This window comes from Nicotiana tabacum, chromosome 6 (assembly GCF_000715075.1).
Source record: "Nicotiana tabacum cultivar K326 chromosome 6, ASM71507v2, whole genome shotgun sequence".
Classification (NCBI taxonomy): domain Eukaryota; kingdom Viridiplantae; phylum Streptophyta; class Magnoliopsida; order Solanales; family Solanaceae; genus Nicotiana; species Nicotiana tabacum.
Genome location: NC_134085.1, coordinates 173,651,042 through 173,665,704, shown reverse-complemented (window position 1 = coordinate 173,665,704; position 14,663 = coordinate 173,651,042). Strand labels below are relative to the sequence as shown.

Below are 14,663 nucleotides of genomic sequence, written 5' to 3'. Positions count from 1 at the left end.
TCCCTAGAATGAATAGAGCATGGGGGATAGGGGGGTCACCTTGCCTGAGACCCCTGGAGCTGCCAAAGAAACCATCTTGAGGAAATGAAAAACTTGATCCATCCCCTACATCTTGCCCCAAACCCCATCCGCATCATAATGAAATCCAGGAACTCTTAATTGACATGATCGAAAGCCTTCTCAAGGTCCAACTTGCATAGTAAGCCGGGTTCTCTATTTTTCCTTCTGGAGTCTACAAGTTCATTTACCACCAAAGCAGCATTCAAGATCTGCCTACCTTCCACAAACGCATTCTAGAAGGACCAAACAAACACGTCAAGAACCTTCTTGAGTCTGTTGGAAAGCACTTTAGAAATAATCTTGTAAATGCTCCCCACGAGACTAATAGGCCTGTAGTCTCTGATACAAGATGCACTTTCTTTCTTAGGCACAATAGTAATAAAAGAAGCATTGATACTTCTCTCGAAAACACCATTCACATGGAAGTATTCAATGGCTTCAATCAACTCCCCATTGATGGAGTCCCAACAGAGCTAGAAGAAGGCCATGGAGAAACCATCAGGCCCGGGGGCCTTATCACCAGCACAACTCGACACAGCCTCGTGCACCTCCTCCTCCTCGAAAGCCCTTTCTAGCCACTCATTGTCTCCCTCCCCTATGTGGTTGAACTCTATTCCTCCCAAAGTTGGCCTCCAACTAACTTCCTCTTTGTATAAGTTCTCATAAAACCCCACTATCGCCTCTTTTACCCCCTCCTCTCCCTCAATCCTCACCCTATCCACAACTAAGGACTATATGAAGTTTCTCCTTCGATTTGCAACCGCCACCCTATGGAAAAACTTGGTATTCGAATCCCCCTCCTTTAACCATAGCGCCCTCGATTTTTGCTGCCAACTAGTCTCCTGGACTATTGCTAACTCGACAATTTCCCTCTTAACCTCCCCCAATCTCTCTTTCTCAGATTCATCTGACTCCCTCGTCCCTTCCCCTCTCTCTAATTCCCCCAATTCATGCATAAGCTCCCTCATTTTTACCTCTACCCTCCCAAAAACCTCCTTATTCCACCTAATAATATCTACCTTGAGCAATTTAAGTTTCTTCGAAAAACGAAATGAAGGTGTCCCTGACACCCCGTAGATCGTCCACCATTCTTTCACCTTGTCACCAAATCTTGGCACTTTCAACCACATGTTCTCGAATCGGAAGGGAGCACGCACCCCCTCCCTCTGCATCCATCTAGCAAGATAGGCAAATGATCTGAAGTCAGCCTAGGTAAAGGAATCTGCAGCACATTCGGCACCAGCTCATCCCAGGAGGGCGATATCAGATAATCGAGTCTAGACCTTGAGTTAGAATCCTCCGCCCTTGCCCAAGTAAATCATTCCCCTGACAGAGGAAGATCAATGAGAAAGTGATCATTGATGAAGTCAGAAAACTCCTCCATAGCCCTCGAAATCAGACTACACCCTAATCTCTCCTCCGAGAATCTAATAGTATTAAAGTCACCCCTTAGAACCCATGGAATATCCCATTCCCCCATCACATTTGCCAGTTCCTCCCAGAAAAATACCTTGGACCCTTCTCCTACCGGTCCGTACACTCCCCCAAATCCCCACTCCACCCCACTCACTCTATCTTTGACAAGTGCTGCTAAAGAGAAAACTCCCTTCTTAATCTCCTTTATCTCCAAGCTTTTATTGTCCCACATTAAAAGAATGCCTCCGGCACTTTCCACTGCTGGGACCCAGTCATATTTTACCCAACTACCTCCCCAAACACTCACAATCACATCCGACAAAACTTCCATTTTTGTCTCCCGAAAACAAACTAGGTTAGCACCCCACTCTCTAACTCCCACTTTGATGATGGCCCTTTTGTTTGGATCATTCATCCCCTCACATTCCATGAAAGAATCTTAACTTCCATAAGTACCAATATCCCCCTTTTCCCCATCCCCCTTAGCCGAGCTCCATTCCTCCCTGTCACACACCCGGCCCCTTCTCTGGTACACCACTACATCCCCTAAATTATTTTGCTTAACGCCTTGACCCAACTCCCTCCTTGCACCATCATAAATAGATTGTTGCTCAATCTCCCTCAGTTCTAACACCCTATCTTCCTTCCCTTCAAAAGAAACACCTAGAAACTTCCCAAAGTTTAATAGTTTATCCTCCATCCAAAAAGACATATCCCCTCCTCCAATTCGTGACGAAATTGAACGTGCGTCTTTTTCATGAAACCTTTGGCGGCATATTAACTAGAAATACTGGTCCGACAGTAACATCAATTGGGGCATGCTCAACAATCTCCCCAGAACAGTGTTTTTGAAAGCGCGAAGTGCAAAAAAGCGACAGGGGCTCGCCTCGCTTCAAAAGCGAAGCGCACGCTTCATTAAAGTGAAGCGCAATTCTTAAAATACATATAATATATATAATAATATATATAATAATTAATTTATAAACTGAAATACATATTAAAAAATCAAATAAACTAAAATATAATGTGTATATAATAATAATAATAATAATTAATTTTCTAAACTGAAATACATTTTACAATTAATCAAACTGAAAATATAACATATATATAATAATTAATTTATAAACTGAAATACACATTAAAAAAATCAAATATATATATATATAATAATTAATTTTCTAAACTGAAATACATATAAAATTAATCAAATAAACTAAAAAATATAACACATATATATAATAAGTAATTTTATAAACTAAAATAAATATTAAAATTAAGAAGAATAAAGGGGGGGAGAAAACAGCACCTGCCCTAGCTGTGCAGACGCTGGACGAGAAAAAGTGAAAAAGAGAAGAGAAGAAGAAGAAGGAAGAAAGAAGGAAAAAGAAAGAAAAAAAAGGAGAATTTGGACAAGAAGAAGAAAGAAAAAAAATAAGGAGGAGAAGAATTTACCTGGACCGGAGAAATGGCAGAAACCCTAGTTTTGCGATGAAGAAGAGAGAAGGCGTCTGTTTACACTCTGTTTTGTCGAGGATCTATAATAGTGAGCTTAGGGGTCTGTTTTGTATAATTTACAAACAGGCCCAATCTTTTTTCTTTTTAAAAAGGGCCCAGCTGCAATTTTTTTTAACAGAAACGATCGCTTCACTCACCTCGTCGCCTTGTCGCTTTTTTTTACTGAAGCGTGCGCTTCACACGATCGCGTCGCCTCAGGCAGTAAAAAGCGATGCCATGTCGCTTCGCGCTTAAAGTGACGAAGCGATCGCTTTTCCAAACACTGCCCCAGAAGATGAAGAAGAAGCTTGAAGAGTAACCTCAGCACAACTAAGCCCAAGAGTAGATGAGGGGGCGATGGAGCTGGGTCCATCAGAGGTGGGAGGCCGTGGAATAACAGCACCACCTTTAGCCGGTGCAGCCCCTGAAGCAGCAGCCATCGAAGAGGGGCGCTGGTCACTAGAACTCGGTGAAGAAATGCCACTCTGCGAAGCACCGTTGGCAGAAGGAGGAACAATTGTTCCCATATGCTTAGGAGCCTTATCAGACGCAGCTGAAATAATCTGGGCCACTTTGGATCAATTCTAATAGAATTGGGAAAAGTTGTTGGGCCCATGTGAGGAGACTCAGGCCTATGCTTGCTGAAAACTTGCCCGGCCCTATGATAATTAGAAGAGGACCGGCCCATTCTGCCTTTCCAGCCCGCATCACTAACTCATTCACGTCTTCTCCTGTTGAAATTGTCTTCTTCTCCCAAATTTCAACCTCCCGTCTTCTTGATCTAACATCTGATTCCGGCTTAGACCACTTATCTGGTGTGCCCTCCCCTCCCCTCAGAGACTGATTTCCCCTCATCTACCTTCTATTTGACCTTCCCTTTTCTTCCACCACTATCACAGGCATAAAGATAGGGCGAAATTCAGGGCTCTACCAAACCTTATAACTCAAGTAGTCATCTTCCACCACAGTGGAGACAGGGATTTTGCCCCCTTTCCTCACCACAATCCTTACTCACGAGAGATCGTGTAAGCTGCAATTGACATCAATAACACCCCCACAAATTTCCCCAATTTTCTTGAATAGGTCAAGACACTAAAGATGCACCGGGAGACCCACCATGTTGACCACCAATGATTCGCCGGTGAAACAAGGGTCGAGACACCAATCGTGCTCCACCCATCTGTCTAGCTTTAAAAAGTTCCAATCAAACCACCTGTTTCCTTTGACAAGAATTTCTGAAGCTTGAGACTTGTCAACAAAACGAAAGATATATTGTGTGTCCCCCAATTGCGATATTTTTAGCCCGTCCTTGACGTTCCATGCCTCTGATGCCCAGTTCCTAACAGCCTCTAGAGAACCAACCCATTTGGAGAAAGACCCAATCAGACAAGATTCCAAGAAACCCTTGTGCCTGAGAGTGTGCTCCTCAGACAACGAGAAGTGCGGCTCCTGCCCTTCGTCGAGCTTGCGGTGGCATCTGCCCCTTAGTTCTAGGGCTGGCCAAGAGGCAGCTTTGATGAAGGACATGTTTTCCAATTTTTTAGATTCTAGAGAGAAATAGGAGCTTCTCTCTGAATAGTCCATCGTAGCTAAATGCAGGTACCCCAAGAGCTTCGCTAGGAGGCTTAATGAAGAAGAGGGAGTGAAATCTGGCCTAAAAAATCCTTCCCCGTCGCCGGAAAATAGTAAAAGTGGTTGGAATATGGAGGTAGTTTGATGGATGGGGTCGGAACAGCCTCGCGAAGAGGCTGTGTGAAGGAAAAAAATTAAAATCTGGCCTGGGTGAGTGTCACGCGCCGGTGCGTGGTGGTGGGGTCGCCAGAGCTCTGCCGCGCGTGGAGGTTCGTATGTTGGATCTGTTTTCAGGGGTTGTGTCGCAGCAGGGTTGACTCTCGGATGGTGGTGGTGAAATCCTAGAATTCATGGTTCTCAAGCGCCTCGGGGAACGTGCCTGAGAGCATTTTTCTTTATTCTTTTACATGGTATCAGAGCCTAGCTTTTGTAAGCCAATTTTTCCACTAGTAAGGTCATTATCACAACTATTCTCTCTAAGCATATCTATCAACTCAAACCATTAAATCATTAACTTTGCTTCAAGCCCACTTCTAAGCGTACTATCTCGAGTCCAAACCCCTGCTTTAGCTTCTTGAGTTGCTCTCTACACCAGCCCCACTCTTATGCCTATTGAGCTCTCTTAAAATTTGAACTCATTAACCACAAAAGAACTAGGAAAAAAATCATTCCACATGTAAACCCTACAACTGATTACACGTCGGATGGTGTTAGGCATATATAACATCTCGAATTACTAGTGTAAGAAATTTCCAAGTGACATTATAAGGTCTTGGGCTACCCCACTTATTACATTACAATTTTTGGGTTGGATCTAAGATCCTTTCACAAACACTTCCAATTGAAAGAAAAAGTGCAAATTCAACTTCTAAACATGCATATTCCGTGTTTTTTATTGGGACAAAGTGATAAGATTTAATTGCACACATATGCAGAAACACTCGTATACAAGTAGTATACCAAAAAGAAAACCCACAAACATATGGTTTCCTACGAACAACATCCAATCTACAATACATAAAGGACCATCATGGACGCACCAACAAGAAATAAGGGATAAGAGGCTATTCTTCAATTGTGCCAAATCACCCTCTATTGAGTGTTGAGCAGTGAGTAATGATATCCAGTGATATATCCTTCCCCTCCTAGGCCCCCAAAAGCTACCTTAAAGTAAAATTAAGCATAGAAAGCCTTATTGGATCCACTTTGCAGATGGAAATGGCAGTGAAACCTTGCCTAGGAGATAAAGACAATATGACAAATGCTAATAAATGATAACCCATAATTCCTGATAAGTGAAAGATAAACAAACATTAAATAGTTCTTCCTCCACTCAGTCATGTCTCCTTGATTCAAAATAAGCAAGGACTTCAACCCAAATTTTATTTGAATCTCCTTTTCTAATTCCATAGACCCATTTAGGCATTACAAAATTAATTGAAAAGAATTTATCAAATCAGGGGAAAAGGAAAATTACTATTTCAACAAACAAAAGATGAATAACAGTAGATTTAGCAAATCATTGTAAAGCTTTCAATCTGCACATATTTTCTTCAACTGTAAGCAGATGTGCTTGCTTCAAAAAAAAAATGGTAGGGCTCTTTAAAGGGGTAGATGCAATAGTTTGTAGATTCTCCAGGCAAAGATTACAATCAATATCTTATTTCTATTGAACAGCATAAAATAAATTGGGGTTCATGCTTTAGTCCAACCAAAGTTACATGCCCAAGTACTTAATTTTAAGTAGGGAAGACTTACAACATGCGCTAAGTTAGAAAACCTACCCATGCAAATTCACAGTAATTTGTCTTATTAAACTTTTGAGTGACCTTTTTTATGAACATTGTCTTCAATCAACTTTTGAGTAACTTTCAAACAACTCCATGCAAAAATATAATTGATTGTGTGATAACCATGCTCACTTGAGATTTATTAGGATAAGTTATGTCTGGCCAATCAGTTAGTTTGACAGACTAAAAAGGTAAATATGCAACAAAAAGCAAAAGAAAACCAAGCATCGTACCATATGTCCTGGAATAGTTCAAAATGACCATCCCAAGTTTGGAAAAGCACACCAACTCGTTGAGCAAAGCATAACCTAACTCGATAATCAGCATCCCGAAGCATCAACAACAGCTTTTCAATCATAGACTGCTCAAATTTGAAGCAGGTATCATGAAAGAGAATATGTTTTTGTAGATCAAAAATTAAACTGAAACTAGACAAAAAGGAAAAGTGATCTCGTTCCAATCTTTCTTTATAAAGATTTTAGAAGGTGATACCTGACCAATTTGAGGATCCACTAAAATGAAATTGCAAATGCAATCAATAAGCTTGGTCCGGCCAACCCAATCAAAGAGGTCGCTGTCTGCAATTTTGTTCACCAGGTCTCCAAGAGAAATCAAGCCCTATAATTCCATTTCACAGGACATGCAATTTGAGAAAGTTTTGTTAATAACCAGAAAAGAGATTCTATTGTTCAAGAAAGTAGATAAGTACAACAGAAAGGAAAACAGCTTTCCTCCCGATTGAAAGAAAAAAAATACTAAAATGTTATGTGAATAAGGCATTAAGCTGCATCACAGATCTAGCAGTTTGGACTGTAAAGGAGCATATATTTCAGAAGAAGAACGAAAAAAGAGGCATTAAATTAACCAGCACCTTTGTAGGAGGAAGTTCTGGCAGGTTATCTTTGATAGATATTCTTCCATTTCATGTCAATCAATGTTTAAATTGCCTTGGCTGAAACCATGAGACCGGTATCCTTCAGCTTTTTCTTTTACCGGTAAATCTCATATGTGGGATTTTCTTTTCTTCTACTTTTAAGGCAAGAAATTCCAATTTTAAATATAAATAGCAGTAAGAATTCTGACACTTCAGAATCCTTGTTGTAACCTATTGTAAGTTTGACTATTCGCTAAAGAGGTCCAAACTTGTTGACCCTGCAGCAATTAAGTATCTTCCTATCCAAGACATCCGGATTGTCTGTATCATTTCATCCAATCGAATTTTACTTGATACGAAGTACACGATGATCAAGAATGGAATTTTGCGTACTATACAATCTGAAAAGACCTTAAAATGGTAAAAGCAAACATGCAGAGAAGCATTACCAGTGTACACTGCAGGAAAGAGCTCTAAGGAGCACGTTATATAGGAACTTTCTTTTGAATACATAACTTGGTTTAACTAGAACTACATTTAGCACCGTGTAATATGCAGGAAAATCTAAGATACACCTATTATACCTCTTCAGATAATTTTTCCCGACTCTTTTTGAACTTTGCAACATCTTCACAGGATAAAAGACTCTCCAACAAACTGCAGATGGCAGCTAGCACATTCAGAGACTGGACCTTGAGATTTGCCTGAATGTCTAGGAAATCATTTAAGGAAGTAACCTGTAAAGAAAAGAAGAACTAAGTAATTATCAGAGTTTTCAAAAGCATAAATAACATGCAATAACTAAGACAAATAAACATCAAAGAGCCGCATTACCAAATTTAAGAACTTTCTGCTGGAAGACCAATGAGGATGTTGACAAAGGCCGTGTATAATTACTTCCAGGACCTAATTAAAAATCAAAAGCTCACAAAAAACTCAACAAAATGCGATATCATCAAGAAACAATTCCAGAACAAAAAATTCCAATAGGATTACCCTTGGATCACTTTCTTTCTCCATGAGCTCAAAGATGACATCCCATGTATGAAATGGTAAAGCTGAAAAGAACTTTGTGATGATCGATACGACTTCCATTCTCTGATTTACAGACGAAGCCAATATTTCAGCAGTAGCTTTTCCCCCAATTTTTACAGCATCAGTATCTTTGGAACTAATGTTCACATCCAACTCCATGTCCATGATCATACTAGTACGGCTATTTACTGGATGAGAATCGTGACTAGAAACAGATGCAGAAGAGTCAAGGTCGCCCCTCTTTGAATGAAAATTACTTCCACTACTTGAGGATCCTTCATACAGTTTAGCAAGAACCTTCAGAATCCTCTCCACAGATTGAATTACTGCAGCTAGTACATCTATGTTGTCGTCGTTTTGCATCTCATTAAACAATGGGGAGCATAGAAAGCTTTCAAAGGACACACCAATGGTCCCAATTGTGTCAAATATTGACCTTGAACCCGACAAACCACAAACGAGGTCGTCATAACTTTTCTCTAAGATAGAAGCAGCTCGATCCAACAACTTCGACACATATTGACTCAGAGTGGCAAGGCAAGGCATAATTTCTTCTCCTAGCCTAAGAGTGAACAGCACATGAAGCCAACACAAATAGAAAGATTAATGAAGGCATTCCATTGCAAGCAAGAGATGAAACTTAAAAGCAGAGGGAAAGATAATGCCAATAATCAGTTCCCTACCGATGATATACCAGTATGGAAATCAAAGACAATCACTAAGACTAAGACTATTAACATCATTATCAGAGACAATCACTAAGACTAAGACTGAATCATGCAAACATTAAATCAAAAAGGACAGACCTTGTACTATATGAACAATACATGAAGTTTGATAAAATAGCACAGAGGAAGATGACATCAGATAGAAGCATCTTTTCATGTTCTTCATCTTTTATAATTTCAAGAATGTGATTTTCGACTTCGTGACAAAGTGGATCTCTGATCTGCCGGGGAAGACGTATGCTTTGGCAACCAGGTGACTGAACGTCCTGAAACCAGTTAAAAGACTGTAGAAATGAAGTACTTTGACCACAAAGAGATGAAAACACAATAAAAGAGTGTAGCACCTCCAGATCAGATTCATGTCCAATTCTTGCAAGAACTTCAACGGAGCATTCAAAAAATTCATGCTCACTTTCATGTGTATGATCTTCGACCTACAACAATGGGCATTTCAGCATCTTAGTCAACTTAACAGTATTCATGAGAGAGAGAATAGGTATAAGCATAAACTTATGCAAAAACAACAATATATACCTTCACATCATTCAGAATTTCAGGAACATAGTGTGACGGGGAAAGTCCTTTATCAAGCAATGGTGTACCACCAGTACAGAGAGCATAAACAGCTGTAGGCAATATAGCAACCAGCTGTTTATTCAACATTGAACAGTCCTACATGTGAAAGCAGTCAAGCACCACCATTAACCAAAACACCTTGTGCTTTTGCAGAGAACATGCAACATCATTGTGCCATAATGTCTTACACTTTGAAGCAATATCTTGATGCCCCTTTGATTTTCAAAGAGTGGATTGACTTCAGATTGGAAGGAGAGGATCCTAGAATTTCAGGTGCACTTGATTTTAAGGAAGCATATTACCATGTTAACTGGGGTTTGTTAACATTATGAGAATCCTGGAGTTTATTATGAGAAAGAAGGATTTTGCCGCCCAAGTGGAGAGCATGATCAACTTTTTCATGTTTCAGTCAGGTTCTAGGGGCTGATAAATGGCTCACTAGAGGATGGGAAATAGAGACATCAAAGAGGGACCCTGATTTGGCTTCAAGAAGTCAGACAGCAGAAGATTATCTCAAACGCAGTAGAGGGAGAAGTGCCATTATATCTCAACCTTGTCCAGATTGCTCGAAGCAAGGTGGGTTCTCTTCCCTCCACTTATTTCGGAACTGCCGTTGGAACCAGTTATAAAGAAAGGACAGCATGGAGCCCAGTGCTCCAGATATAAAGATTAGCAAGTCAGCAACAAAATTCTCTTGCATAGGAGGAAACTGCCCTAATCAAAAGCAGATTCTCTAGTTCCCTACTTATTTACATATCTGCTCAACTTCCCAGCTAATGTGGCAGATATAAACGAACGTTTCCAGGGAAATTCTCCATTAGATGAAGTGAACAAAATATCATCCCATGCAGCAAAGGTTACCTCTTACAATAAGGGTGGTCGTCTGCGGGTGAAAAATATGACTGATTAATTGAGATTTCATGGGAGGGAAGGTCTGGGTGGAGGAAGAGATGTCATAGAGGAGATCAGTGGCTGAAAGATCATGTTAGGAGTGGATTGTGAAGAATTCAACCTCACTGCCAACCATTGTGGAACCCAAAAGGGGAAGTAGGATTACATTCTAAGAACAATCTGAACCATGAGATCGCCTTTGGAAAAAGAGAAATTCAGCAGCCTTTTTCATCTCGCAAAATCAGGGTAGCTGGGTAGGGAATACATCAAAGAGGGAAGGAGGTATAGTGATTTTGGATGGAAGCATCGGTAGGCTTTCCATGGTTAGGAGAAAAAGGAGCTACTCATTTGACTTCATCTATGTTATGGGAAAGAGAGCAACTCCAGGATATGGAAGGAGCACTAGAGGGGTTTTGCTTCAGTATGAAGTCAAAACTACTAAATAGGGAGAAAAGATTTACCCTTCCCAAACAGTGGAATAGGAGGGCTCCAAGAAAAATTGGGAGAACAGCCAACGTAACAGCTGGAACATCTAAGGAAGCAAAGGACAAGACCATGTAAATACCACTAATGAGGTACCGTGGAAAAGCACCCAACATGGGTGTTTTTTTTAATAAGGTAAAGGTTTATTAATCAAGTATCAAGACGGGACAAGAAAGCTACCAAAGACTGCTGGGAATAACCATACAGTCAATTACAGCATTTCCCTAGTAACTCCAAGAAGTCAATATAATGATCACTACTATCAATCAGACTACTCTTACACCAAATAAACAGATTATGCAAACACTTGCTTCTAACTCTAACAATATGATCTCGCTGTCCATCAAAGCAAGCTCTATTCCTCACTAGCCAAATAGTCCAGAATATACACAAACGTGTGTTAGCCATTAACTTGATTAAGAAACCACGTAAATGGGTGTTACAAACGTAAAGAAGCAGGGGAAGTTGTGTAGATCAAACTACTCTTTCACTCCATAGTCATCACAACATGTGGAGTTAGATCCAGATATTTTTTCTTATCCAGAAATTATTCGCTGTGTAATTCCAAATACAGGGCTTTACTTAAATGTCAGAAACTCAAATAGTAAACAACAAGAAGAAATAGAGCATTGGAAGTGACTCCTCTAGCAGCAATCTGGACTAGAGTGAGAAAAAGGAATAATCAAGCTTTTAATGCGAAGACCTTGTTTCAAATAAAGATGGAGGTCTTATTTTTTTATTTTTTTTTTGGCATAGTTTTGGTGCAAACATGATTAACCCAAACATGTAAGATTGGAATGCTTATGTAGAAAAGAATTCTTTCATACAGCTTTCTTATATGGGTTTTTGGTATCGATAAATTGTGCACTACTAAAATAATTGGGGCAAAAATAAAGACAAAAAGGTCAGATGCTATAACCTTTGCACAAATACAGGCTTTTTTTATAATAGGTAACATATGTGTTTTTTTTTATGTAAACAAGCAAAAAGATAATGCTGGTGAAATGTACATCCAAAAATGTAAGAGCTCTACAATGTGTATAAAGAGCTGAGTAAATCAATCATGGAGTCCAGCTCTAACACATTTACTGTGCCTATGTAGGCTTTCAAAAGACTAAATATTAGATGCTCCGAAAATGGGGGAAAGAATAAGCGTACCAGGAACAACATCAAATGAGTAGGAGAATCATGAAATACATTCTTGCACCTTTCATGTTCTTCACATTTTCAGTCACCATCGTTGGCCAAAATCAGTTAAAAGATAAATGCAGTTATGTGGGTGCTTTAAAGGAAAGGAACAGGCGCGCGTCCAAACGGGTGAATATGATCTTGCACAGATTAGGACATCTCTTTTGTTTTTCATTAAGTTTTGGTGCATCCAAAAGATCCCTATTTATATAGACAATTGGTTGTCTTTTGGTAGAGATTGGAGAACAATATTTTTATGTAGGTTCCTTATCTTTGGTATACAACTTGTATACGATGTTTCATTACCCTAAAACATCAACAAAATACTACTTTATCCACAAAAAAGGGATAATAACATAAGTTAGATAGATAGTAGTTATGTAAATAAGTATAGTCCCACATGGAATAGGAGAAGAGTAGGCTCGGAATCACTGGGCGATCACACTGTCCTGAAGAAAGTTTTTCAAAAAATGGCCAGAAAAGGCTCCACCCGCCAGCGCGTGGAGTAGATCTCGCTGGAAAATTTGTCCTCTGATCGGTGTGTGAGAGCGCGTGAGGAGTTGGTTGCCGGAGGTTATTATTGGGGTTTGGTCTGGGAAGCTGGGGCCTGTGGTGGTATTGGTTTTCGCACAACACCAACAGAGACTGATCTGATGTAATTCAGCCCTAGAAAGTCGCCGGAATTTGACGTACAGCGACTGTCTGACTTTCCCAGATGTGTCTCACTCACGCTTTGATACCGTGTGAGGAATAATACAGAGGAAAATTATATTATTGATGTGTGTTAACTATAATACAAGAACCCTATTTATAACAACATACAATACCTACTCTTCTCCTATTCCATGTGGGACTACACTTATTTACATAACTACTAACTATCTAACAACATATAACAGTATAATATAACAAACCTTCCAGAAAGGAACAGCCAAAACAGCTCTCAAAAGATTTTGCCTCAAATGTAAAGCGTCTCTAAGATCACCCTACAGGAAAAGAAGATACTATTTTAAAAGACAGGAATAAAAGAAGATAGCTAAGCAAGTTAATTTTCCCAAACACATCTTTAATGCACAATAAAGCAAAACTATATAAACCACCAACCATGGAAAAAGGTCAATACAAATTGTCAGAATGTTAAATGTTAAGAGTTCAAAGAAGAGAAGCTCCCAGATACACTACTAAATCAATCTGACAAAAGCCCAAATTCACCATGGTACTTGAGTTTATTAAGGCCACATATACGCTACATCAATCCCCTTCACATGAGAACAAAGCCTGTCCTAGAGCCTTTGTTTTATTCTTAACTAGCCAAATTAAATGGAAAGTTCAAATCTACAACCTTTATTTCAGTGTGGGTCCACCAGGGTAGTTATGCAAGCTTTCTAAAACATGGATAGCAATGATCTAAGAGATAGTTTGGTTGGTGGGATAAGGGATAATAATTCCGGGATAAAATGCAGGATTATTTTATCCCGTGTTTGGTTATGAGTATTAATTAGTCCCAGGAACCATTTTGTACTAAAATGGTGGGATTAGCTATCCCATATAGAAGGTGGGATAGCTAATCACATGGGATATCCTTGTCTATCCCATCCTGGTAACTGAACGACCCCTAAAACTACAAAAAAAATGTATTCCCTGCTTGCTAACAGAGAAAATCTCTAAAACATTAAGAAAAAAAGAGCACTAAATCTCCTACGAATAGGCCTTTTAGTTCCATTGTTGTTTCATCGTGACTGTTGTCACTTTGTTAGCCTTATATGAGAGACTTCCAAGGATGACCAAAATCTGGTAGAGCATATAACAAGTCATATTTCCATCGTCAAAAGCAAAAAAGCGTTAAAAAGCACTCCAGGTCTATCCAGGCTTTAAGCACAAAGCGCAATTAAAGTGTGAGCTTTAGTTAAAAAAAAGGCGCAACGAAGAGAAAGTGACAACTTAATTCATAATAATTTCCTTGACAATCAACTGATTAATATATATTTTTTGCCAACCATATTTATTGTCTAGTACAGCTCTATTCAGGATACAACTTATGAGCAATTAGGCGCACGTTGCAGTGCCTTATCTACACTGAAGCAGCCTAAGTGAGGCGAAGCGCCTACCCTGAGCTTCAAGGCTTAAGTGCGCGTCAAATGAGCCTCTGAAAACACTGCATATTTCACTTAATTGGCTTAGTATTAAAAGGTTTCTGCAGATACATCAAATTTTGGTTTTTTTTTTTTTTTGGATAAAGAACAGATGAAGCAAATTCTTGTATCTACTATTTCCCATTAATTGATTCATCTTTCAGAAGTTTCATCTGTAAATGTAGTTTTTTCCTTGTGGAAAAAAATTCGTGCTAACTTATCAAAGTATAATAAAATCCTCGGTGCTAAAGTATCAGAAATTACAAAATCCTTGGTGCTGATACAATAAACAAACTAAATTTTTTTTTTGAAATGTTGACTGATCAAAAAGAAGCCTTCATTGTATAACTATTTATAGGATATAAAACTAGTAAAGATGGAATAGCAGCTTTCATTTTTCTTTAAATCCCAGTGAGGAGAC

At 39.3% G+C, this 14,663-nt stretch overlaps 1 protein-coding gene across 8 annotated transcripts in view; it reads right to left on the bottom strand.

Moving 5' to 3' along the window:
- Window positions 1-14,663, bottom strand: part of LOC107763003 (serine/threonine-protein kinase ATM) — a 92,023-nt gene that overhangs the window by 59,941 nt on the left and 17,419 nt on the right. For 7 of the 8 annotated variants that reach the window (XR_012710970.1, XM_075255955.1, XM_075255957.1 and 4 more), the window contains exons 17-25: window positions 13,025-13,096; window positions 9,507-9,644; window positions 9,317-9,406; window positions 9,051-9,238; window positions 8,206-8,806; window positions 8,044-8,115; window positions 7,794-7,946; window positions 6,828-6,953; window positions 6,569-6,696 (exon numbers count right to left, since the gene is read on the bottom strand). Coding sequence is in view for 7 of the 8 variants with exons in the window: in XM_075255955.1 (XP_075112056.1) it covers window positions 6,569-6,696; window positions 6,828-6,953; window positions 7,794-7,946; window positions 8,044-8,115; window positions 8,206-8,806; window positions 9,051-9,238; window positions 9,317-9,406; window positions 9,507-9,644; window positions 13,025-13,096 (1,568 nt within the window). In the remaining variant the exon portion in view is untranslated. Of the gene's footprint in view, window positions 1-6,568; window positions 6,697-6,827; window positions 6,954-7,793; window positions 7,947-8,043; window positions 8,116-8,205; window positions 8,807-9,050; window positions 9,239-9,316; window positions 9,407-9,506; window positions 9,645-9,736; window positions 9,843-13,024; window positions 13,097-14,663 lie in introns of those variants that run through there. The other variant, XM_075255961.1, reaches the window with a different exon arrangement.